A 24,942-nucleotide genomic window follows, 5' to 3' on the forward strand; every position below is an offset into this window, starting at 1 on the left:
AGATCTACCAAAGCAAAGAGAGGGTTACTGTTCTGTATGCTAGATTTCTTGAATCAACAAAAACTGACACAAAAACTCCCAGGCTTGATTAGGCCACTGGTTTATTTAATGCAGTATCTTGTTCATGACTCACAGAATTCAAATAACAGCATGTTTCTGAATTTTAAACCTGTGATCATGTTCTGCAAATTCACTTTATATATCATAAATAGCCCAAAGAGATCTCAATAGCTTGGAATATCTGGTTAATCTTATGATCTTGCATAGCTTTGACTATTTATTGCAGCTCTTGCCAATTCACATCTTAAGAGGCTGAAAAGCACTTCAGAATTTTACTGCATTTTTCACCTGTAGCTTTGTGCTAAAGCTCGTGAAGTTTGTAACATTTCTGGATCCATGCCCACAGCTTACAATGGCTAATCAAAGATTTTGTTAAGTTCTTCAGACTTGACTTTACAAAATACACTGCAAAAGCAGATCACGCTTTCTCAGTAATATAGACAGAATTGTATTATCATCTGAGGAAAACAGCTAGAGTCAAACACTTAGCATGAGGAGACAAAGGGGAGCAGGCAGAGCCAATGTTCTGCTCTGCTGGAAGGAATGCATGTCTTGAATGCCCCAGGATGGTATTGATACTCCTGGTTAAAAACCTTTCTTCAGTAGATACACTAACTTTGGAAGTTAATACTTTACCATCTACCCTGAACAGAGGAAAATTAACCTCTAAGCTCCAAAACCAGCAGAGGATTTTCAAAAATTGTTTGAAAATTGCCAAAAGTGGTTCTGGCCAAAAGGGTCCATGAGAAGCATTGTTGAAAAACACTGAGCTGGCAGTCCAAAGACAACTTCTCAAAAACATCTAAGGAAAGGAACAGGTAGAACAATTGATAACTCATCTTGCAGCTTTCTTTCATCTTGCAGCTTTCTTACAGATAAAATGCGGCTTTGAAGATTTAGTATATCCACTAGAATAGTATCTTCCTTGGATCCTTTTGTCCTCTTTTTTTTTCTATTTTTTTTTTCTTTTTTGTGGTAGTAGTGAAGGAGTTTTGTATGTACTGAGCCCATGGTGCCTTTACTAATATAAATGGTCTCTTTAGTTTCACACTTGATGCTGGTGTTAGGCTTGCTTGTCTCCAGATCTGTGGCATTATGGACACTGAGATGAATTAGGTCTTCTATCAGAGACTGCTCCCCTCCTTCAAAGTCAGTTGCATCAGACTCTGTAAAAGCCAGAATTACTTGTTTTGCTCAGAAAAAATTGTGCAAACATTTGTCAACTCCATAGACCTTACCACAATAAATTCACAGTATAGGGAACTGGTAATATAGCTATCCCTTAGTATAGGAATTACCTCAGCCAAGACTGTCCATAGAAGATACTCTTTTGATACATAACAATTGATGATGTTCTTAAAAAAAAAGTAAAAACAAAAAAAAACCCAAAAAAGGTAGCAATAACATCTTTCTAGCAGATTCCTTGTGGTGTACAAGAACACAGAGAGGTTGTAAAATCTGCAGTCACACAGTGACTGTGTTACCTTTCTTATTGCTGACAGTGGGTTTGAAGCTGGTGATGACAGACTCACCATGTTAGCAACTTGGTTGGATAGTTGTGGTGAGGAAAATACCCACGAGGTGTCACTTGCAAAGTTTCATGGAAGCTGAAAAAAGGGGAGAACTTGCTTTTCATGTAATGACCTAGTAACTTTAGAAGCCTCTTTTTTTTTTTTTTTTTTTTAGAAATGTGGCGCAAACCAGTATGTTAAATACATGATTAAGTTAAATTGAAATTAAGACTTTTTTTGTGCTTACAGAGGACACATTGTCCCGATTGTCATTGCTGTGATCTGAGCACTACACAGCCAAAAACAAACAGGCAAAGTAGTTACATTAGAGAAAGAATGTCAGCATAACCAACTGCTTGTTTGTTTCTGCTTGCACCAATCTGCCAGCAATGTTGGAGCCAGTGCATTGTACCAGATTATTCACACTTAATTCAATTACTTTATTTCACAGACCTTTGTTTCGTAAAATGTTATTTTAATTTGGAAGCAGACAGAATGCCTTACACTTCCTCATCCATGCAACAAGTTAAATTTATTTATATGAATACTACACTAACATATATATATATATATACATACAAAAACAAAGTAAGAGCTTTGTTTACATTTTTTTTTCTTCTTTCTTCATCACTTTAAGCATCAGGAAGGGTGACATTGCCTAAATAACTTTTATTCACAGCAAGTGATATAATTATGTGATGCCACAGTTGTCAGCTACTAGATGTATTGTGCATTGTTGACACCTGTTTATTCATATGCATATTATTTTTGACAGATGGAAAGGAAAATTATATTTGAAAGTTTTAAGGAAACAAGATCCAGGCAAAATCAGTGGCAAAGGAAAAATGTACTTGAAAAAGTGTGGATTTACTTCTTTGTGGTAGAAATGGCTGATTTCCTTTTCTCCATAAAAATATTTTATGATAATCACTATGAATGGAAAATACATCTAGTCTGACTTTAAAGTTTCTTATCCCAGATGATAAAATGCTATTAATAATTTTGGTGAGGAAAATTGCTGTAACTATATAGGCAGAGGCTGTGGCTTTACTTTTCATATGAGTTGCCAGTGGTGTCATATAAAAAATGTGGTAATTGGGTAAACTAATACTGAGGTTTGCACAAAATTATTTCTTGTGAGACATTTGGCATCCATTCTGGCAGTCATTTTCATAAGGAATGAATGAATTCTAAGTTTTAAGTCAAAAACTAGTAATAGCAAAGATCTCCTTACAACTTAGCAGGAATAGACTTTAAGTGTGTATTGGGTTCACCAGGTCTGATAATAGCTCATTTTCCTTTGTGAGTAGAGGATAAGAAGTCTCAATATATTGATGCACCTGAAGCATGAAATTACTTATTTTTAAGACCCAAATTCTAAACTTCTAAACCAAATAAAAGGAAAATTTTCCTGGAAGAATAATTGAAATGACTGAAAGTCTGTACCAGCAAAGTAGCTGACACCATACACTCACAAAATAAAGCAAATATGAATGTTTATTTTTCTCTTTCTAACCTGATGAACATGGTATAATTTCAGCAAGATCTTAAATTAATGAAGTCTAATGGAGACAGCTGACTGGGAAGCATTCCATGTGCATGTTGAATAATATATTCCTGTGTGTCTTCTGTATGTGTATATGCATTGCAAATCTGATTCCGTGTACTCAGAGCCATATGTTACAGCACTTCACAAAATAATATCATATTTTACATTGTGATTTTACAAGCTTGCTTATTATTTAACCATCCGTAAGATTATAACTACTCCCAATTATTTAACTGCAAGCACAAACTAATGAGAGGATTTCTTTTACCAGGCTGCTTTTCTTTTCTCTTGCACTGCTGTTGCTTCTCGTCCAGCCACATTGGTATCATTGGTATCATTTCTCTGTCCTTAGCTAACTGGATTTTTAATTCTCAAAGCAATCCTTTCACTGTGAGGATGGATACAGTAATTCTTAAGTGAAAAGTCCATTTTTATATATACAAGGAATAACCCCTACACACATTTTATTTTGATCTTTTCTTAGCTCCCAGCTGCCTGGGAAGAGCAGGACAAGACATTTGGTGCAGGTGAATGATAGAGCTCAGGGAGGGCAGGGGCATGGATGTGCTTCCTCTCTCCCTCCAGGGCTCCTCTCTCCTCTCTCCACCTGAGTTTCTGAGCCACATCTCAAAGACAGAGAGTGCCCATTGACTACATGGAAATCAATACCATACAAGAGGACACTTGATTAGTTTCTAAATTAAGATGAATTAGTGTTTTCTGTCTGTTTTGAAGGGACAGTCCCAGCTGCCAAGGAATGGCTTGTGCTGAGACTTGCTGGAGGAGCCTACAGGGAATGTGGGGATATCCTCAAGTTTCCATGGATAAAAAATTAAGTTTTCCCATTACACCATTGTAGCTCATGCACAGAAGATGAAAAAATAATTAATATATTATTATTTATTATATATAATATATATATAATATATATAATATATATAATATATATAATATATATAATATATATAATATATATAATATATATAATATATTATATATAATATATTATATATAATATATTATATATATATAATATATTATATAATATATTATTTATATAATAATATATTAGTATCTGATAATTAACATTGAGGGCCATTGATAGGCTCAGTTAATTACAGGTAGTTTAGAAGAAATTATGCCTAACACTTCTTGCAGGTGAGAATTTCTACCTCTGACCCCATGTCTGAGTTCAAGCTCACCAGGTAGGGTCTTTGACTTTGAATCATTTGTAGGATTTTAAGACATAGGGACACTCCCTTCCATGGTTACAAAATAAATGTCTAGGAAATTTATTCATGACTGGGTCTGTGGAAGCCTAATTTTGTTTTAATGAGCACTTAGGACACTTCACACGTGGCACCTTGGTACTAGTATGCCAGAAGTAATTAACATTTACTATAGTGTATATTTGTTGTATTTTTTTCATGTATTAATGATAATGTGCTCAGAGAGAATACACATATTAACACTGCAATATTTAGACAGTGTAAATTTTTCTTTGCTGTCCTCTTAAACTAAATTTAATTCTTATCAATATAGCCTTCAACATTTTTTTGCATGACACAGCATCTTTCTGAAGCTGCAGTTTAGAAAAAATCTGGTTTAAAATTTTGCTGGCATATGAAAACCTGCCATCTATGGAGAAATTGGAGACATTTCAAGTGACTGAGACACAACAACAGTGTCAGATTTGCAGTGATCTCAGCAAACTAACATTAAGTAGGAGTTTTAAACAAACTACACCATGGAAAACAAGAAATCAGAGGGATCAGTTTCTAGGAATTATGTATTCTCATGTATACTATCTAAATCATAAAACCAGGAGGACTTTTCAGAATGGATTTCCAAAAGGTCATTTTTTGCATTCAGTATAAATTGACATAAAATTTCACTATAAATCCTACAGGTCATTAGGGAAGTGCACTGTGATTACCAGTACTCTGCATCATACTGGCAGTATGAGAAACCAAGACTATCATAGGTCAAGCTTATAAATTTTTCCCCAAATTCAGAGCTGCATCCAAGGTACTTGACATGTCAGTATAGGTAGCAGTGAAGGAGCTGCAGCATAAAATCAAACATTCCCGTGTGACTGTAGAGGCAGTTCCCTGAATCAGCAGATGTGCTGAGATGTGAGAGAAACGGCTCTGCAGACACTGAGGTCACTGAGGAGGCAGGGGGAAGAGGTTCTCCAGGTGCTGGAGCAGAGGTTCCCTGTACCCCGTGGTGAAGACAGTGGTGAGGCAGGCTATCCCTGTGTCTGTGCAGCCCATGGAGGTCCATGGTGGAGCAGATGGATGCCCAAAGGAGGTTGTCACCCCATCAGAAGCTCAAGCTGCAGCAGGCTTCTGGCCAGGTCTGTGGATCTTGAAAAAGAGGAGCCAACACTGGAGCAGTTGTCTGGAAAGATTTATGATCCTGTGAGGAACCCACACTACAGCAGCGTGTTCCTGAAATGCTGCACCCCTTGGAAGGGACCCCCACTGGAGGAGCAGCAGAACTGTAACCTGTGGGAAGGACTCACACTGGAGAAGTTTATGGAGAACTGTCTCCTGTGAGAGGGACCCCACTCTGGAGCAGTGTGAGAAGACCTCCCCCTGAAGGAAAAGGTAGTCCCCATCCCCCAGTGCCCTGCATTGCTGGGGAGGAGAAGGTAGCAGAGAAATTCAGGAGTAAAGTTAGGCTGAGGAAGAAGGTGGGGAGGCAGGTAAGATGGTTTTAAAATTTGGGGGGTTTTGTCATTATCCTACCCTTTTTTTTCCCCCCTCAAGTCTGTTTTGCCCATGATGGTAGCTGCTGAATGAAGTCTTGCTGTCCTTATCTCAACCTGCAAGTCTCTTTGTATCTTTGTCTTCTGTCAAGATGAGGAGTGATAGGATGGCTTTGGTGGGCATCTGGCATCCCATTAGAGTCAACCCATCACATGCAGCAAATCTACCAAGGTAACTACACTGATAGAAATACTGATTATACACCAGCTGGTTTTATCCATTTTATATTTAAATTTATGTACATGGTATCCTCTTCACATTTTTGCAAATATTTATATGCTTAGTAGTGCAAAAACCCTTAAAAACTTTTCAAATAAGATGAGTCTGTTTTTAAAACTAGAGATGAAATGACGAAATACAGAAATCTGTGATCCATCGTTGCTATCCATTGTTATTGTCACCTCCACAGCCAGACCAATACTTTTTGAAAGCTACTTATTTTTAAGGACTTACATAAGTGAAATGACCAGGGGCTTACAGCATGCATTATCTCCCTTGGAAGAATTTTTCTGTTCTAGCAATGTAAACTTGTGATCTCCCTTCTATTTTTTTTTCCTGGCTATGCTGTGTAAGATGTGTATTATTTGATTTTTTTTTAGATTTCTGATATCTGAATTTATTGTCATGCTCATTTGGTTTGGTTCTCTACTTCCCTCTCCTTCCTACAGGTGCTAAGAAGAGAGTTTCATTTTGCTTTTGACAGATTACCTCTTCAGTGACAGAATATCAGTGCTGGAGAAATTGTTAAGTTTGGGTTTTAAAATTTGGGCTAAAGAGACTGATGTGAAGAACAACTGTGAATGCACTCTGAATAGATCCTACTTCCATTTTGCTTCTACCTTAATAGGTATCAACCTTGTTACTGTGTAGAAGTTCAGCATCAGTTTTGCAAGACTACATTTTCATTGCTTGCATTCCATTTCTTTAATGTGTCTTGATCCCTACGCTGTGTTTGATGCCACAGATCCTGGGTTCTCTTGATTATCTGATCTTTTTATTTGCTCAGGAACTTATTTTGACAGCCTCATATAAAATGAGCAGTCCTTTACTCCATTATTATTCACTCACATTGAAATCAAATTTGAATCTTATAGATCATCTTTAGGGCAAAGACAGAAAAAATTTGTTTTCACAGATCTTCAGAAAAGTAATAGTTTCTACTGGTTTTTATTAAATGATGCATTTCAGGTTACCTATTTTCCTATCTATTGCAACCAGTGGACTGTATCCATTGATTGTACCCATTGAATAGTTTTCCACTCTGGAGTCCACTGATTCTCAAGAGCAATCACTAGTACCTTTTTCCCTGAGACAGGCTTTTTACAAGGTGGTGATATCTGTTTGTTTTTCAAAAATTTCTTCTCTCTTTTTGTCTGTTTTTTCTTCATATTCATTTGCTTCTTGATTTCCTCCTTGTTTTAATTTAATTTATTCTTTACTACATTCAGCTAATTGTGCAAGTTAACTTGTGAGAGTGAAATCCTGATTTATCTATTTGAATTTTAAAAATCTGAGGTTCCCAATTTAGAATTTATGATAAATTAAGAAACACCTTCAGTGATTCAGTCTTTCAAAAATTTCAGTAGTCCCTTGAACATGATTATTCCTCTGTACTTACTATAAAACTCCTGAAATAGGTACTTCAGTTATTGAGGTTGTAGGTGGAGTGAATCTAAATGCTATTTCAAGCTTTCATGCATCAGATAAATGACTTCGTTTCTGGAGAAGTTATGTCATTGATAATCATGTTTCTAATCTAGGTTTGCTTGACTTTAACTCCCAGCAACTGCATCATGTTGCTCTTTTGGTGAAACGGAATGGGATTGTTAAGCAAATTATCCAGTCTCCAAGTAAAGTTTGTGTCTGTCTTGTAAACCTCTTTTATTTTCCTACTGTTCTTTCTGCAGTGCTGACAGTTTAAGAGAGCACAGCCTTCCAACGGTGCCACGTGCTGCAGGAATGCACAACGGCACCCTCCGTGTTTCGGCTGTTTCTCCTTCATGTGCCCAACAGCTGCCTTGGGTCTCTCAGGCACTGGGGGCATAGACCCTTCTGAGCTCCTGAATCTTTTTCTCTCAAGTACAGCATCTTCTCATGCAAGACAATGCCCAGTTCCTGCTCGTGAATGCTTGATTTGTGCTTGGCTGTTTTCACCTGTGTGCTGTTGGCATGGGTGCCCCTGGGCAATGGGGTCATAGAGCTCTACAGAGCTGTCCCTCCTCTGTAGAATTCTCTCAAATTATGACTCTTTAATGCTTCTATTCCATTTTAAGAAGACAAAATATTTGAGTCCCAAACTATACCTTGATTCTGTTCAGGCAAATTATTTCTATAGAAGTGAGCCTTAAGAAATAAACCCTCAATGGAAGCCAATGCTTCACCTTCAGAAAGCCATTCTCCAGAAATTCTAGTTGAGTTTAATAGCAATGGAAGAACTGATATTCTGTGTACATTATGTGAGAAAAACATTTATTTTTTTAATTATAGTAATCTTAATATCAGAATCCCTTCCTATGCACAATATTGTATTCCAGGACAAACTAATGTACATACATTTCTGATTTCAGTATTGCTCCATATTCCTGTTTACAGAAGTAGAAAATCTGTCTAATATTCAAGTAATTTTTTTTCTTTATAAATTATGCTGATCCAAATGTTACTTTCTAGCTACAGGGCTCTGATGCAGCTGGTGCTGTCTCACTTACACCAGTGTCTTTTTCCTGGACATTTCTGACATCTAAAAACCATATGTACTTTTTAAACAATATATTTATACTGTCTAAGTGATTCATTGAACCAGCATACTTTTCCCCCTTGTTTTTCTGGTAAATTCAAATTCAATTTTGCTGCAGTGCAGAAATGAAAAACAAGTACATCATGTAATCCATTGTTTATACATAGATTCAATAGAATCTATTAGAGATGTAAGCTCTGTACTGCCTGTGAACTTTCTGTCTACCTTGTTCACTGTTACAGAATATTAGAATTGAAGACACCAGCTTCTAACAGGCTAACAGTTTTCATGGATTCATACAACATTTTTATTTCTGCAGGTAGACATTGATCACATTATAGTTTACATCAGTGGGTAGATTTTTAGTTGTCTTTACAGGTGAAGCTTGGTAGATATAAAAGGTACCCACCCAGTAACCTCAAAAAATCTTATCTTTATTACAGATTGCACAGGTAAATATGCAGAATTTGTGTTAATAATTTTCAGTAGTGTAAGTTCCCTGAAGCTGTTATCTCATATCAGCACCTGAACAAATGCGGGTACTGACCAAAGCCTGGCTGCTGCCTTTGGCAGCTGACAACCCAGGGTTCAGCTGTCCAGGAACGAGACCCACTTTGGTGAAGCTCAGTTTGGTAACTTTAAACCAGTGTTTCAGAAGAAGTAAATATTCTGGAGCTGAAAGTGAATTCATAGGCTAAAGACATGTGACAGAAGGAAATAAAAAGACATAGGTGCTTATGGAGCCAGTATTAGTAAGCAGAAACTCAGGACAAAGCAGAATGAATGAAAGATATAAAATCATGAAGGAAAAAAAAAAGCAGTGTCAGAGGTTTAGCTCTGGTTTTCAGTATGAGCAATTTCCTAAGAGTGATGGGAGCCGACACTTCCCTGCTGACCTCTCCACCATCAGCCACCAACCATCATTCCTCAAATGCCTTTGTTTGGGTCTTGAAGAAATTGATGCTTAGCCTTATATCATTTTAGTCTTGCCTTTCTACTGTGTAAATAACTTATAACTAGTAAATAAGTGTGTAAATAACTCATAAATAGTTCATGAACTTGCTTTCAGAAGGTCTGTATTTAGTAGAAAACACCCAAACCAAATTCTTCTTGCATTATGCCTGTTTTAAAGGTGGGAAACAACATATGTCAGCCCTATCTCTGTTGTGCTGTATAGAGACATATACAGACACTGGTCTTTACAGATTATTTTTCATTAGTAATTTAGCATTGTGAATTCTTCTGCACTGGTAGAAATAAGATGAAGTGATGAAAAGCAGTGATCCAGATGTCCTTTAGATGCACCAATTCCAACAAATTAATTTCCTACCTGTTTTCTCTAACATCCTTGAGTGGGTTTCAATAATACCAGGTTCAAGGAAGATTTTTTTTAAAAAAGCTCATGTTAGAGAGGAAAGAATTCCTTGAACATAGCTTTCCCAGTGGGATACTTTGTTACCTTTATTGATAAACTCCAAAGAATTGTTATTGTCATATCGACTGTTAACAAATGTAGAATTTGTGTCTGTATATCTGTGCATGTGTGTATGCGTGTGTGCACTTAGAAAGGTAAAGGTAGCTGTGCTAGAAATTCTCACTGCTTCAGTCATTTGTCACCCACAGAATATATATGTTCCTATGCACACTGAAGCATATTACAATTTCCAGTGGGAAAAGGGAGTCTTTCAAATGAACACTAACAGCCAAATGCTAGGATTATCACTTGTCTTTGTAATTGCAATGTAATTGACATCCTACATTATATTTCCATTTCAAAGAAACAAGGAGCCCTATCCAGCAGCTGTGCAATCACTCTCCAATTACCACTCCCATTTAGTCTACACAGATACTCATTGTGGCCCAGGTTTTAGATTTCACTTCTGTATTAGAATAAAACAGATTCATTTGAAAGGTCAGTAATCTTGCAAGTGAAAGACATTTTTAACAGCAGAAAAATATTTCACATTCATTCCTGAAATTATGATAACCAGTACAGTGCAAACTGTCCTATCAACATAGGAATCTAATAGTAGAGCTACTGTCCTTATTAGTTTTGGCTTAGATCTAAGCCACTTCTTATAGCAGTTTAATGCATGCACTTACCATCTTTCTTAATGTAGTTGTGGTCAACATATCTGTGAAAATAAAATATTCAATAGCATTGCTTTTTTATCCAAAGGAGTAGGCCAAACTCTTCCACTTATATTGCATCTACTTCTTCAGATAATAAGCAGGTTTCCCTCTGGAAATTGACAAATTAATTGTTTGCTATTCAGGCAGTTTTCCTCCTAAAAATGTTTGTTCTGAAGGACATCGTCGTCAGAATAGGAAGTCAAGTTCTTGAGTGAATTATAATTGTGGAAATTTGAGTTCTGTGTTAGAATATAATCTGAAGAGAGTGATTTTCATTGATTTGGAGAACAAATAATAGAGTCTCGATGACTTAGAGAAATTAACAGAAATTATGACCTCTGCAGGCTGCCAAAGACTGTGAAGGCCCCTGCACAGCACACATGTAGCACAGCTCTCAAGCACTTAAAGTTTCCATTAATACTAGGACAGAGCCTGTGTGGTCTAAAAGAGAAAAGACTAATAAAAATACAAACTACAGAATTATTGAGAGACAAAATTTAGACTAAGAGGATATGATATACTTAATAAAAGCCACTGCACATCTGATTTTTTCCGAAGTAATCCAAATATTTATTACTACCTCAGAACTGACACCAGGGGGAAAAATCCCTTCTTTACAATTGTGAATGAAGAAAAAAATGGCCCACTTATTTTTTCATTCAAGTATTGTAAAAATATTCTAATAAAATGTTTATTCTGTATGTCCTTCATGTCAAACTCTTGCAATTGTTTTCTCTAGGCAGTTTTCTATGTAACAGAGAATTTATTGATCATCTTTTAGAGGATAGCTTTTATATTTTACTTATTGATGCAATGAGATTTATTTTGTCTCCTTCATTTGCGAAGACACTTTAGTAGAAAGGCCCCATTTTCATTTGTCCTGCAATTCTAGCAGAAAACTTTCTTTGAGAACTCATGCTAGTTTATCTAATGCAGTTTCAAAACCTGGCTAAATGAAAGTGAAAATGTGTAGATCAGAAAGAAAAAGCAAATGCTACTTGAAGTGAAATAGTAACAGAGAGGTAAGGGTTTAGATTTTCTCAAAATATTAGTATCTCATATGGCATATAAATTGTATATTCTATGTGCCATTTAAGGAGTATAGGGAATTCTCTGAGAAATATCAGAGTATCAGCATCCATGTTGCTTTCAGATTTACTTTGCTTGAACAGCAAAAAAGTGTATATCCAGGTGTTTTGAAGATACTTTGAGCTTTAAGTCTTATTTTTGAATCTCTGTACATGTAGTCTGTAATTTGGACCTATTTTCTATCATGTTTGCTAACTGTACACTCAACATGGTTGCCTCACTGAAGGATCACAGATTCCAGTTCTTAAATTGCTGGCACATGGACTGCACTGTGGCGTGAAATTAGCTTTAATGAGTATGGAAACTCACTTTAAGTTCTTATTTGTGTCTTAAGCCCACCAATAAAATAATGTATTCGTCTATTCACCAGGCCGTTTCCAGGATTCCACAGTTATGAAATCATTCATTTATTTGTTTTACTTTCAAGTGAAGAAAGTATAAATTCTGAGGAATAAGTTAGACATCTTTAAATATGTCAGTCCTATATACAAGCTTTTTGCATTTGTTGATATGGAGCTTCCCAGTGTTGTGGTTTAACCCCAGCTGTTTACTAAGCCCCACACATTTACTTCCTCAATTTCCCTCCTCTCCCTGGTGGAGAATAAGAGGAGCAAAAGTGAAAAAATCATAAGTTGAGATAAGGACAATTTAACAGGTAAAGTAACACAAATTCACCACACCCCATGGGCAGGCAGCTGCTCAGCCATCCTCAGGAAAGCAGGGATTCTCCTTAAGGGTGCTTCGGGAAAACAAATTACAGCCGTGACACCCTTCTTCTTTCCTCTTCCTTCTTCCCCAGCTTTATTTGCTGAGCACCACACCATGGTGTGGGATAACCCTTGGGCAGCTGTCCCAAATGTGCTCCCTCTCAGCCTGGTTGGGAGGGGTGAGAAGCAGGAAAGGCCCAGCAATAATGAAAACATACCTGAATTAACAAGGCTGTTTTCAACACAAATTCAAAACATAACCAAATACCAGCTATGGAGAAAATTAACTCTACCCCAGACAAAACCAGCACATGCAGTTTCTCTACTTTTTTTTTCTTATTGTAGCTAAAATAAATTACATAAACATGACATTTCCCATTAAATATTCTGGATACATGATAAGAATATATTTATAAAACAACTATGGCTTCCTTTGCCCAGACTATGTTATCTGGATTTATTTTTTGAGTATGTTTGTGGACACACCTACGTGCCAGAGAAATAGTGATGAAAAGACTGCCATCAAATATAGTCATGCTAAGAAAAACTGAAACAAACAGTTTCTTCATTTAATTAAGTAATGACTTTGATTTTATTAATTCTGTTCTGGATGTAATTGCTTCTGGAGAGTCACAGTACTATTTCCTTCCTTTTACTGGAAAATTATTTTCCTAGATGAGTCAGCTATGGGTCTGAAGCTTTGCTGCAGAGTTAACTCACATTATCCTAAACTGGGTTAAAATAATTGTTTTTTTCACCCATGCCCCTCAAAAAAAAAAAAAAAAAGACAAAAACAAAAGAAAAATATATATAAAATGAGAGAAAGAAATTGAGAGAAAAAAAAGAAAGTGCATGTAAACTACCCATTTACACTACTGAATTGAACTTAGTCTTTGAATTTGTAAGTAGGAGGCAAATTTATAACACTTTTTTGCTTGTTTAGTGTCTGAATCCAGTTCCTGTCACAGAGAAGGACAAGGTGATCACTAAGATACTGTCACCCACAGTTAGAAACGACCAACTATTTCTACTGTGGTAAAATCTTGCCTTTAGCAAAGAAGGGTCACCATCTAATCCACACACCTCACTGAAAGGGTTCTAGGAAGGTTTGAATTTGCATCTCAATTTCTCAATCTCTGTACCAGGGTCACAAAACCAAACTTTCTGAATTACCCAGTGCTTTCCCACATTCACATTGTCATTACCTATCGATAATCTGTGCTCAGAGGTCAGATCAAAACAAAATAAGATTCTTTTTTCAAATTTTGACAGCTATAACAACAAGCTAACTTGAAAGTTAGGAATAAGAAAATATTGATATGCAAAAGAAATAAAAATATTCATCCTTTGATCAAAATTGCTTTGTCATAGTGAATGGCATTCTTTGCCTTTTGTAATATCATGTAAATATTGACGAGTGAGTAATCTTTTAAATTCTTAAGTGTGGTGAAGTGTTTCCATTAATTTGTAATAAAAATGTATATATGTTGTACAACATTTTTTTTTGTTTTCTATGTAATTAGTTATTTTCAAAATTTATGGTAAAAATAAGCTCTACATATTATGATTTTCATGTAGAGAAGTACAGTTTAAGAATCAAGATATAATATTTTCTTCTCTATCATTCTTGTACCTGTTAATAGATTTTTCTCTTATAGTATCACTTTTTTTTAGCTTGAAATATCTGATACATTTTAATTAAAAAATTTATTTTGATCACATTCAACTCTGAGTAACAAATTATCTTAGTGACAAATTTAATGAGCATAATCTTGGAAATTTGCTTATGCAATATACTTTTCTTTCTTATAATCAGTTTTGCATCCTCTGCCTGAAAGGGATCTGCAATGACGTGATCTTTTTACTCCAATGACATCTAAAGCTAAGTATAATCAGGGGCATCTTAGGCTTCTTGGAAAATGTCTTCAGGAATCAAAGGAATTAACTCTAAAATATATCAAATTTAAATATGATCCATCTGAAATAATGAGTGGTAGGTGTTCAGAGAATGGAACAAATTTGCTCATCTTAAAGTAAAATTACTGTCACCATGTGGTTTTATGACTGAATCATCCAACTTCTTTTATCACAATACTTTGGCTGATATAGTAATATTCCATTCTCACAATGTTCCACATTACTAATCCTCCCATTGTTTCACACAGTGGCGTTTCTAAAATGAGCAAACTGCTCACTGAGAAAAGATGCCTTTCTTTTTATCAGACCATTAGGAATTGGATCAAACTTACTGCTGTCTCAAAAGGTTTATGTAGCATTGCAACCAAAGAAATTATATTGCGTAATTAAAATAAATAAAACAGAATCTTAGAGGTGGATTGAAAAAAATTTTTTAAAAAAATTAAAAACTAGAAAAATTCCTCTTTTTTTGCTGTTTATTCTAAATTTCCAGCTGGTTGGGTTGATGAGAGAAACTCTGATATCCAGAGTTGGATATCAGAGTTTGAAATGGATGAGAAGGTGAGATTTTGGCTTGTAAAACAATTTGCTTTATCTTAGATGGTCAGACATGGCAGCAAAATTCTGATTTCACAGTAGGTCACTAGAAGACACTGACATTCCCATGAGCCATTGCAGGGGTGGATGACAAACTTTTAAAATAGGAAAGGAGGTATAAGCCAAATTTTCTAAGAGTTGTGCTAGTTCCACTGGGAAGCTCTGCCATCTTGTGTTCAATCAGAAGATAAATGTGGTTTCCCCAGAGGACAGGAACTGTAGGGGCTTTGTGAGTTCTTACTGTTTCTAAAATAAGTGCAATAAACTCATCGGCCTCTGACTACAGTGTAAGGGTAAATTCTTAGACTGTTTTTTTTTTATTTTTTTATGATTATGGATGGTACATTTAATGTCACACATGAGTTTGTGCTAGTTTATCAAACTCCAGATTGTCTAAACTGGGCAAGATTAATGCCTCTGTGATAGGTAAACACAGCTAGCCACCTGAGCTTGCCTTCACATTTACAGGATTAAGGCACCAGTTAGAGAGTTCACTTCTGCAGTCCCTCTAACAAGTCAGTGCTTCTTTACTTGCTGAGATGTTAGTTGCAAATTGAATCAGATTATCCCTTGTTTGCGCTAAAAAATTGAATCATGTCAATCATTAATGGATTAGCTGAAAATGGTATTAAGGTACAGAGAGATATTGTGAGTGACTTCTTCTGGAGCCTGCAGAAAGAAAGCTTTAAAGTCCTGCTTCTGAAGAAGTCTTTCTAGAGAGGGAAATTATTATCCTATCCTACAGCATAGGATGTTATGTAGCAAAAAACAAGAGAGTGTTAGTGTTGACTTGTTAGAGATACAAGACAGAAAGGTTGCTTTTCCAGAGGTATGAGATGTATCTGTGAATCATGAGTTTTCTGGCTTTGACAGTTTACTTCCATTTATCTTATTTGTTTTAGGAAAAATTTTGCTTTATATGAGAAGCTTGAGAGCTGGAAAGTTGCTTGAAGACTTGAAGAGGACACAGCAGGATCATTGAGAGAGATGCATTTTTAGTGCAAATCTTAATTGTTGTATCTTAATTCCTTCTGCGGCAATTCCTGGAATTTTTATAAATATCTAGGTTGTTCTAGTACTTTGTTGATTACAGAATTCGGGAAACAGATGTTGCTCAAGTGTCTCCAATGTCTAAGTGTAATAACAGCCTTTTACAGCTTTTTTACAAACTGGTACATTAGTTGGTACAACCTGGTCTTTCAGTGTCATGGAAGTGCATAATAATTTTTTTGTTGGTCTCATTTTGAAGCCTGTATTGAAGGGGTGAGACTCATCAGTTTAACAAGCAAGAGCTGGCTAATGTTATATTTTTAATACCAGTCTCTCATGCATTTTTGGCTGTAAAACTAAAGTGCTTTAACCTCTCTAACCCTGTGAGCCATTTTGGCTTGAAGTGTAGATTAGTTTGTAGTCTCCAGTGTTTTTTGCCCTGATTATCTGCTCACACTGCTGCTTCCTAGACTGTCTGCATTGCAGGTATTCACATTTAAGTTTTCCTGGATATAATGGTTCTGTATCACCTCTGTCACTGTTCTCTTTGAGATAAGTATGTAGTCACTGGGAGTTACTGGAGATTTGCAACCCTTTTTTGATAAATGGCATTCTACTTTATGCTTTCAAGATGTTGTATAATTTTGACATGAGTCAATATTTTTTCAGTGTTTAAGTCTTATCTAATATGTTACACAAAATTCTCGTCTTCCAGATCTGGCATATGTTTCATGAAAGCACATAAGACAATAAACATATGATTACCAGAAACATGCTCTACTCATACCCTTATGATGGTTTTTTCTATTGTATTTCATTCATCATATACAGCTCCCATGCAAAGCCAATGAAAACAGTTGCTTCTTTTTCTTGACTAATGCTAAATCTATAATAATGCACAGGAGAAATTACTGGATATATTTTAATGACATCACAAATTGAGTTGACCTAGTGCTACAAACATACAATACTCGGCTTTAAGAAATGATACAGAGCATTTCCAGCCACAGACACCATCCCAAACATCTAGTACCTGGCATTCTGGGATGTTTTGTGGCTTACAGGCTTTTAAGGTTGGGAAAGAGACCTTCATCCTGACATTCTGCACAGACTCTAAAATTGCTGGAGCAAAAGGATAGATTTCTACAGATAGTACCTCAAAGAAATGTAGTTGGAATGACAGAATTTCTGAGTAATTTCTAAGGTTTTAGATTTTCCATTTTATGGTAATAGGAAGTAGAGATTTGGCTAAAATTTTACATTTGGTTTAATGCCATCATAACATGTAACTCATTGACCTTTCCTCTGATTTATTTAAACTTCTGTGTGTCGATGATTTGAGTTTTGTCATGAGGAAAAGAAAGTTTCTCCTAAACTGAAACTTTTGTCTATAAAGCAAATATGCAAACATTTCTTTCTAACAAGTTTCTCAACTTGTTCATCAAGTAAAAAGATCCACAGTAAGCACATACCTCACCAAAGATACATTTCAGTTTTAAATTATTATATTTTTTTTCCCCAGGGAAGCAGACAAATTTACCTAATTTTCAAATTCAAATGTATTTTGGAGACTTTTATCTTATTATTTGCTAATGGGAAACCAAATTATGAAAAACATACAAATTACTTCAGTGTATTGTTGACTGAAATATATGAGGAGCCATTCTACACAGACTAAATTTAATCAGAAATGTGTTACCAATCTACTCCTGTATCTATTACTCTAAATGTTTCTAGAGTAGGGAATTTGATTTCTTGCAGATGTCAGAGTTTCTGTTTAATTATTCATCCTGGAACTTAATTTCAAACTTGTAATCACTTAACTGTTTAAGATGGAGTTTGTCACTGAAACAAGGCAAGATGAATTAGAGAATTATTTAACACCGACTCATTTCAGTTTCAGCATGTTTAATAACCAGCTCACTTCATGCAAAATCTGTGCAGGCCCCTGGAACAAGCCACGTATGATATTGATTTCTTTGGTTCATATAAAGTAGATTAATATCCCCATTTATTAATGGAAGTATTTTGTACCTGAGTAGCAACATTGCTATTTTCCCTATTTTATTATTTATATACCAGGATGTCTCCTGTTAGTGAGAAGAAGATAGATCTTTCTTCTCTGCCGCTAGTTCCAGCCTACCAGGGTAGTTTTGGTTAGTGTGGTCTTGCTACTGGAAACCAAAAGGTTTGTGACTTGAAACACAGGTTTCACAGTAAATGAAGTAAATTTTCTTTCTTTCTTTTTTTTTTTTTTTTTTTTTTTTTTTTTTTTTATGCTTCCAGATACTCTTCAAAAATCAATACTTAGCACATTGCAGAAAGTTGTCTATGGTTAGGCTTTTTTCTCCAGCATAGTCAGAGAAGCAGTAGCTAAAGCAGTATGAGCTGTCCCTGCATTTAAAATATGTCAGCATAAACTAGTTGGGGGGTCAGCATAAACTAGTGGCAAATAGCTGTTCTTTAAAGCATCTGTCTTGTCTCCTAAGATAGTTTACTATAGGCTGGAGCTCTTTTTACAGAGATTTGCTAGGAAGCACGAGAGGTCATGACAGGGCAGATATTCTGCTAGATGCCACTATGAAATGTATTCAGACTTTGCTTCCAAGAGACTTGCATTAGCAGATGGCTTCTCCATCCCACATCTGAGACTGACTGCAGCAAGTGCAGCTGCTCTGGTCATTGCCATTACTGTTGCTGACTCAGTTGGTGCAGTGCATCCCATGGCAAGGCAGTGTGAGCCCAAAGCAGGTGTTGCTTTCTCCACAGCGTGCAGAACATCAGCTCTGCAGAAGGCACCGACCCCAGGGTGAGTACCCCACAGTGGGGCTTTCCACACATGCCCAGCCTGTGAGCAACTAAGGAAGCTGAACTGCCTTGGACCCTTGGCATGGTGTTGGACACCCTCAGGGATCCCACCCTTCCCTGCAGCTCCCTGGCAAGTGCTTGTAAGGCAGTCATTCCCCCACACATCTTTGTGTCCACATGGCTGCATGGCCCTGCAAACCCCTCAGAGCTTTGGTGCTAGAGGTTCTTGCACAGGGCTGTGAGATGCAAAATCTGAATATCAGGGAGCTCCCAAAAGATGAGTATCAAAGACATGAATTGTGTATTCTTCCTCTGTCTTTGCTTCAGTGCATCTTTGTGAGTCTTTCTTAAGCATACACCTGTAAGGATGCAATGAATAGTCATCAGTTATTCACAGACCCTTTTTCAGAACATCTCAGAATTCCCCAGGATGCTGGAGCAGCACAACATTGCTGCAGCCTCTGTGTGTACCATTAAGCCAATTTCACAGGTTAAAAATAACTCAAACTTATCCAAAACTTTGTTCAAAGTTATCAGAAATTATCACTGTAGAAAGTTGGAAATGCACCATAAATTACAAAGCATTAAAGAAATCTGTGTGAAGTTCTTTTCCAAAACTGAGATATCAGGAAGTTTATATATGCCTTAACTTTTGAATAATCACATTTCTCTTAAATTTAGGGTGATCTTAAATGAGGAAATTAATTAAAAGTTAACATTTAGATCTTACCTCTTCCTTTGTATAATTCCAACCAGATATTAATTTCCTGTAAGTTCAAAGTTATAATTCAATTAAAATTTAATACAAAAGCAAGCCTTGTTGGGCCTGCTTAGTCTTGAGAAGAGAAGACTGAGAGGAGATAACATTAATGCACATAAATATCTCAAAGGTGGCTGACAAGAGGATGGTGTCAGACTCTTATCTTGGTGCCCAGGGACAGGACACAGAGCAATGACTGTAAAATAAAACACAATAATTTCATCTCTACATGAAGAAGAAATTTACACTGAGGGTGGCAGAGCACTGGAACAGGCTGTCCAGGGTGGTGGTAGAGTCTCCCTCTCTGAAGACATTACAAACGCACCTGGACACATTCCTGTGTTACCTGCTCTAGGTGACCTACCTTGGCAGGGGCATTGGACTGAATGACTGGCTGGTCCCTTCCAACCCTGACCATTCTATTATTCTGTGCTATATTATGATCCCTTTTGTGAACTCACTTGTGATATTTGAAAACATTTAATTATGAGATACAGAGACCCTTACCTTCCAGGGCTTTTTTCTCTTGTGGCTAATTTCTTCATCTTCCTTTCCTAAATAAAAATTGCAATAAGACGTCTTTAATTAAATGCTTGAAGTACATCCTCCAGATCTCAAAACCAGAGTTAAACATACTCTTTAATGCAGATACTATGACAATATAATTAAAGTCTTGCCTTACATAACTGGAAGGCCAGAGTTTGTATTAGGTATGTACAACTGTGCAGTATTTCCTACACTGACTGTGGAAAGTAAAGCAAAATGAGAAAATATTAAATATTAAATCTTTTTGAGGTAAATTTTTATGCATCTGTTTTGTGAAAAAAAGGAAGGATCTTTCCATTTAGATAGAGAGCATATTTGTTGAAATAATCACATCCTGTAACATAAATATTGTTTTCAATTTCAGGAGAAACAAACAGGAATAACTATTTTCATAGTATATGCTGAGGCTAAATTTTTGCATAAACACTAAGTAATTTTGCTTTGAAACAAATGTTTAAGAAAAGAATAAAATGCACCTTAAACTTCTTGCCATTTTTGTTCACCTTATTTTAGTGGTTGATATTTGTTGCTTTATTTCTAAGTTTCCTTGGCAAGACATTAGGGTTTAACAGAAAACTTATCAGGAATAAGCACCAAGAAGAAAGAGGAAAAACAACATTATATTATTAGTTGTCCAATTGATTTGTAAACACTGTTTACAAGAGGTACTGTTCTGTACCTCCTCTTGCTATGCTTATAGACAAGGTCATGAATATTCTGTATTTTCAGTGTCGATGTAAAGTTCACTGAGTCATAGATCAATTAGACCAAATGGATTCCTGTTAGGAGAAACCAGTGTATCCCAATTTAGAAGCTTGTTTGAGGGAATTTGAGATAACAACATGTCATCTCCTACTTTGAAATACAATAGTTAGTAGCGAAAGCAAAACAAATTAAAGATAAGCTGCAAAATTCTGACTGGTTCAGGAAATTGTTCAATTGCATTTGTGTAATTACTTCCTTCTGGATGCACAGACATATTTCTTGCAGAATTTTTCTCTTTGATTCAGTCCCAATTTATATCACATTGGTTAATCAATTATTTTCTGACTTATTTCATGATAGAAACAGGTGGAAAATCCTTACTGGAGGAGAAATCCTCGCTCTGGTTTGGGAACAGTTTGCTTTTATATTTTTGCAGTATCTAAAATAGCTGAAAGAATATCACATATAGTTAGTTACTAAAATAACATGAAAATCAGAAGTTTTTGCACTGTTTTGGAAACAGTCTGCTTTTATATTTTTGGTGGTTACTAGAATCATAGAATAACAGAATGATAGAATATCTTTGTTTGGAAGGGGCCCTAAAGGTCATCTAGTTCCAGCCCCCTTGCCATGGACAGAGGTACTACCCACTGGACCAGGTTGCTTAGAGCTCCATCCAGCCTGGCCTTGCACACTTTCAGGTATGGGGCATACAGAACTTCTCTGTTCCATCAATATGTTCCAGTTCCTCACCATCCTCACAATAAAAAATTCTTCCTAATATCTAATCTAAACCAACTCCCTTTCACTTTGAAGCCATTCCCATTTGTCCTCTCACTACGGGCCCTTGTAAAAAGTCTCTCTTCATCTTCCTTGCGAGCTCCCCTCAGATACTGGAAGGCCTCAATAAGGTCACCCCAAAACCTTCTTTTCCAGGCTGAAAAACTCCAATTCTCTTACTCTTTCCTCATAGGAGAGGTGCTTAATCCCTCTAATCAAATTGATGTCCCTCCCTGGGACTCACTCCAACAGGTCAATGTGCTTCCTGTGTTGGGGACCCCAGAGATGGCTGAAGCACTGCAGCTGGGGTCTCCAGATGTGAGAATGGAGTAGAAGAGCAGAATCCCCTCCCTCAACCTGCTGCCCAAGTTGCTTTTGATGCAGCCCAGGACACATTTGGCTTTTTGGGTTGCAAGTGCACATTGCTGGGTCATGTCCAACCTCTCATCCACCAGCGCCCCCAGATCCCACTCAGCAGGGTTGTTCTTAATCTGTTCATCCCCCAGCCTGGATTGACACCAGTGGTTTCCTTAACTCATGTGCAGCACCAGCACTTATTATTAAACCTCCTGAGATTCCCATGGGCTGCTTCTCATTCTTGTCCAAATCCCCCTGGATGGATTCCATCCTTCAGGTTTGTCACCCACAGGTGTGTCAGCTTGCTGTCTCCTGCAAATTTGCTGAGGGTGCACTGAATCCTTTTGTCTGTGCCATTAATAAAGATATTCAATAGCACTGTCCCAATATTGACTGCTGAGGGATACCAGTTGTCACTGGTATCCATTGGGACTCCGAGCTGTTGACCACTGCCTCTGGATGTGGCTGTCCAACCATTTCCTTATCCATCTAACAGTACACACATCAAATCCCATTCTCCTGTTTAAAGGGTGAGATGTTGGGGGCATTTACAAAAGCTTTACAGAAGTACAGATAAATGACATCTGTAGCCCTTCCCTTGTCCACTGATGCAGTCACTTCATCACAGATGGTCACTGGGCTGGCCAGTCAAGGCTTGCCCTCGGTGAAGCCGTGCTGGCTCTCTCCAGTCACCTCCCTGTTCTCTGTGAGCCTTAGCAGAGCTGCTAGGAGGATCTTTTCCATGATCTCCCCAAACATAGAAGTGAGTCTGACAGGTCAGTAGTTCCCAGTAGTTCCTTTCTACCCTTTTTAAGATAAGTTCATGTTTCCCTTTTTACAGTCACCTGGGATAATTAGTGATTAAAATTTCACTGTTTTCACCTAAACAATGGAATTAGAAACAGTTTGCCTGAAGTGGACATCATATTAGGAGCATAAAATTGAATGAATACATTGTCATGTCAGCTTTTAAACAGTTCTGATTTGCCTTAAATTGGTTTCTTAGGATGTTATACACAGAATTAAAAATTGCCATTACATTTTTTATTAATTTGCAATTAGTAAATTAACTAGTACTGAAGAAAGTAAAATGAAGAGTAAAACCCCTGCATTTACTTAATCCTAAAAAACAATGTTAATTAAACAGTGCTATTTATCTTTTATAATATAGAAACAAAGGAATATATAAAGGAAACATATTTATTAGACTGCATGTAAATAGTGCACATATCAGCATAGTCATATGTTCACAATTAGCCTGTGAAACTTACTGCCACAGAACAAACAGAAACAGCTTTTGTTAAAATTTTAAAAGGAATAAATCAATATCCTAACTTAATAATTACAAGACACCAGTCCTCAGCTACATTCAGCTGTCACAGTTACTGTAACATTATGCTCTTTCTCCAAACTCACCTACAAAGACAATATCCTTAAATCCATTAAAAAATTACTTTCTAGAACAAAGAAGATATTTGTCCCTGCACACATCATTCTAGAGGTTTATCTCTGAAATAGCTGACAATAACTGCTGTCAAATTAAATAAATGTTTAGATCACTTGATAGAGCAAATTCTTCACTGGCAAAGTAGCTATCTGTCAGAATAGTTATACTTCTTCATTTTTTCTTTCATATTACACATAATGAGAGTACAATACAGAGATAAATATAAACTTTTTAATGATGCAGCCTAGCATACAAGCCATGTAGATCGCAGTACACTCAGCCATCAGAGCAGATGATGCCTAAACAGTTCTTTGAGCACAGGCACACAGTGGAACTTGAAGTCCTGCTTGGTTAGTGTTGAAGTGCCTGGGCACAAATCTGTGCTCAGGGTCAAGAGCCTGGAGAAGAAGGAGCCCCTTTGCTGCCCAGTGTGAGCATAGCCTCAGATGCCCTTTACACTGTGTGATAATATAATGCAAGTTACTTCAGGCAAACAAGTAAGCTCAGAGCTTCTTCTCACAAACTTATGAACTTGTGCAGGAAGGAATGGCTGCTGTGAAAGGAATATAGCAAAGGAAATGTATGGGGTATGCACAGACTACACTGATCAATGATCAACTAACTGTTGGGACCACCCATGAAGAATATACAGAAATTAACTGAACCAGTGCAGCCTGCAAGTGCTTTTAATAAAATCTTCATGGCCCTAAATGCCAGTAATAAAAAATTCTAGAAAAATTATATAGAATGAATGGTCATAATAGAATAAAATAATAAAAAATATTTAACTTTCAATTTATGTTTGTTGCCCTTTTTCCCCAAATTCCTGTATGTTTTCATGCAGAATCCTAAGATGTGTTGGAAGGAACATATAAAGTCATTTACTCCAACCCCCCTGCAATGAGCAGGGACATCTTCAACTAGATTCAGTTTGGTCAGAGACCAAACTCACCCAACCTGGAATATTCTTATCTTCTACCACATCTCTGGCAACCCATGCCAGTGCTTTACCACCTCCATTGTGAAAAAAACCCTCTACACTTCTTCCTTACAGATAATCTAAATTAATACTTCTTCAGTTTAAACCTTAATGACTTGTCCTATCACAGCACATCCTGCTAAGTCTATATCACCATCTTTCCTAGGCTCCCTTTAAGACTGAAAGGCCACAATAAGGTTCCTTCAGACCCTTCCCTTGTCCAAGATGAATATCTCAAATTCTCTCAGCCTTTCCTCACAGGTGAGATGTTCCAGCCCTCTGATAATCTTCATGGCTCTCCTATGGACCCATTCAAACAGGTCTGTCCTGTGTTGGGGCTCCCAGACCTGGTTGCAGCACTCTGAGTGGGCTCTCACCAGAGCAGAGCAGAGGGGCAGAATCCCCTCCCTCACCCTGCTGCCCACGCTGCTCTGGATGCAGCCCAGGACATGTTTGGCTTTCTGGGCAGTGAGTGACCATTGCTGGCTGGGTCATGTCC

The 24,942-nt window shown here is 36.8% G+C and overlaps 1 protein-coding gene across 13 annotated transcripts in view; it reads right to left on the reverse strand.

Moving 5' to 3' along the window:
* The window catches only part of LOC110479303 (uncharacterized), a 79,887-nt gene that overhangs the window by 44,475 nt on the left and 10,470 nt on the right, over positions 1 to 24,942 (reverse strand). For 3 of the 13 annotated variants that reach the window (XR_013339770.1, XR_004147851.2, XR_013339774.1), the window contains exon 2: positions 20,137 to 20,183. Coding sequence is in view for 1 of the 13 variants with exons in the window: in XM_077782482.1 (XP_077638608.1) it covers positions 853 to 1,226; positions 10,732 to 10,763; positions 20,137 to 20,174 (444 nt within the window). In the remaining 12 variants the exon portion in view is untranslated. Of the gene's footprint in view, positions 1 to 78; positions 1,227 to 1,592; positions 1,668 to 4,211; positions 5,524 to 10,731; positions 10,764 to 18,335; positions 19,229 to 19,599; positions 19,637 to 20,136; positions 20,184 to 24,942 lie in introns of those variants that run through there. The other 10 variants (XR_013339773.1, XR_013339772.1, XR_013339776.1 and 7 more) reach the window with 10 other exon arrangements.

This window comes from Lonchura striata, chromosome 1, assembly GCF_046129695.1.
Source record: "Lonchura striata isolate bLonStr1 chromosome 1, bLonStr1.mat, whole genome shotgun sequence".
Taxonomy (NCBI): Eukaryota; Metazoa; Chordata; class Aves; order Passeriformes; family Estrildidae; genus Lonchura; species Lonchura striata.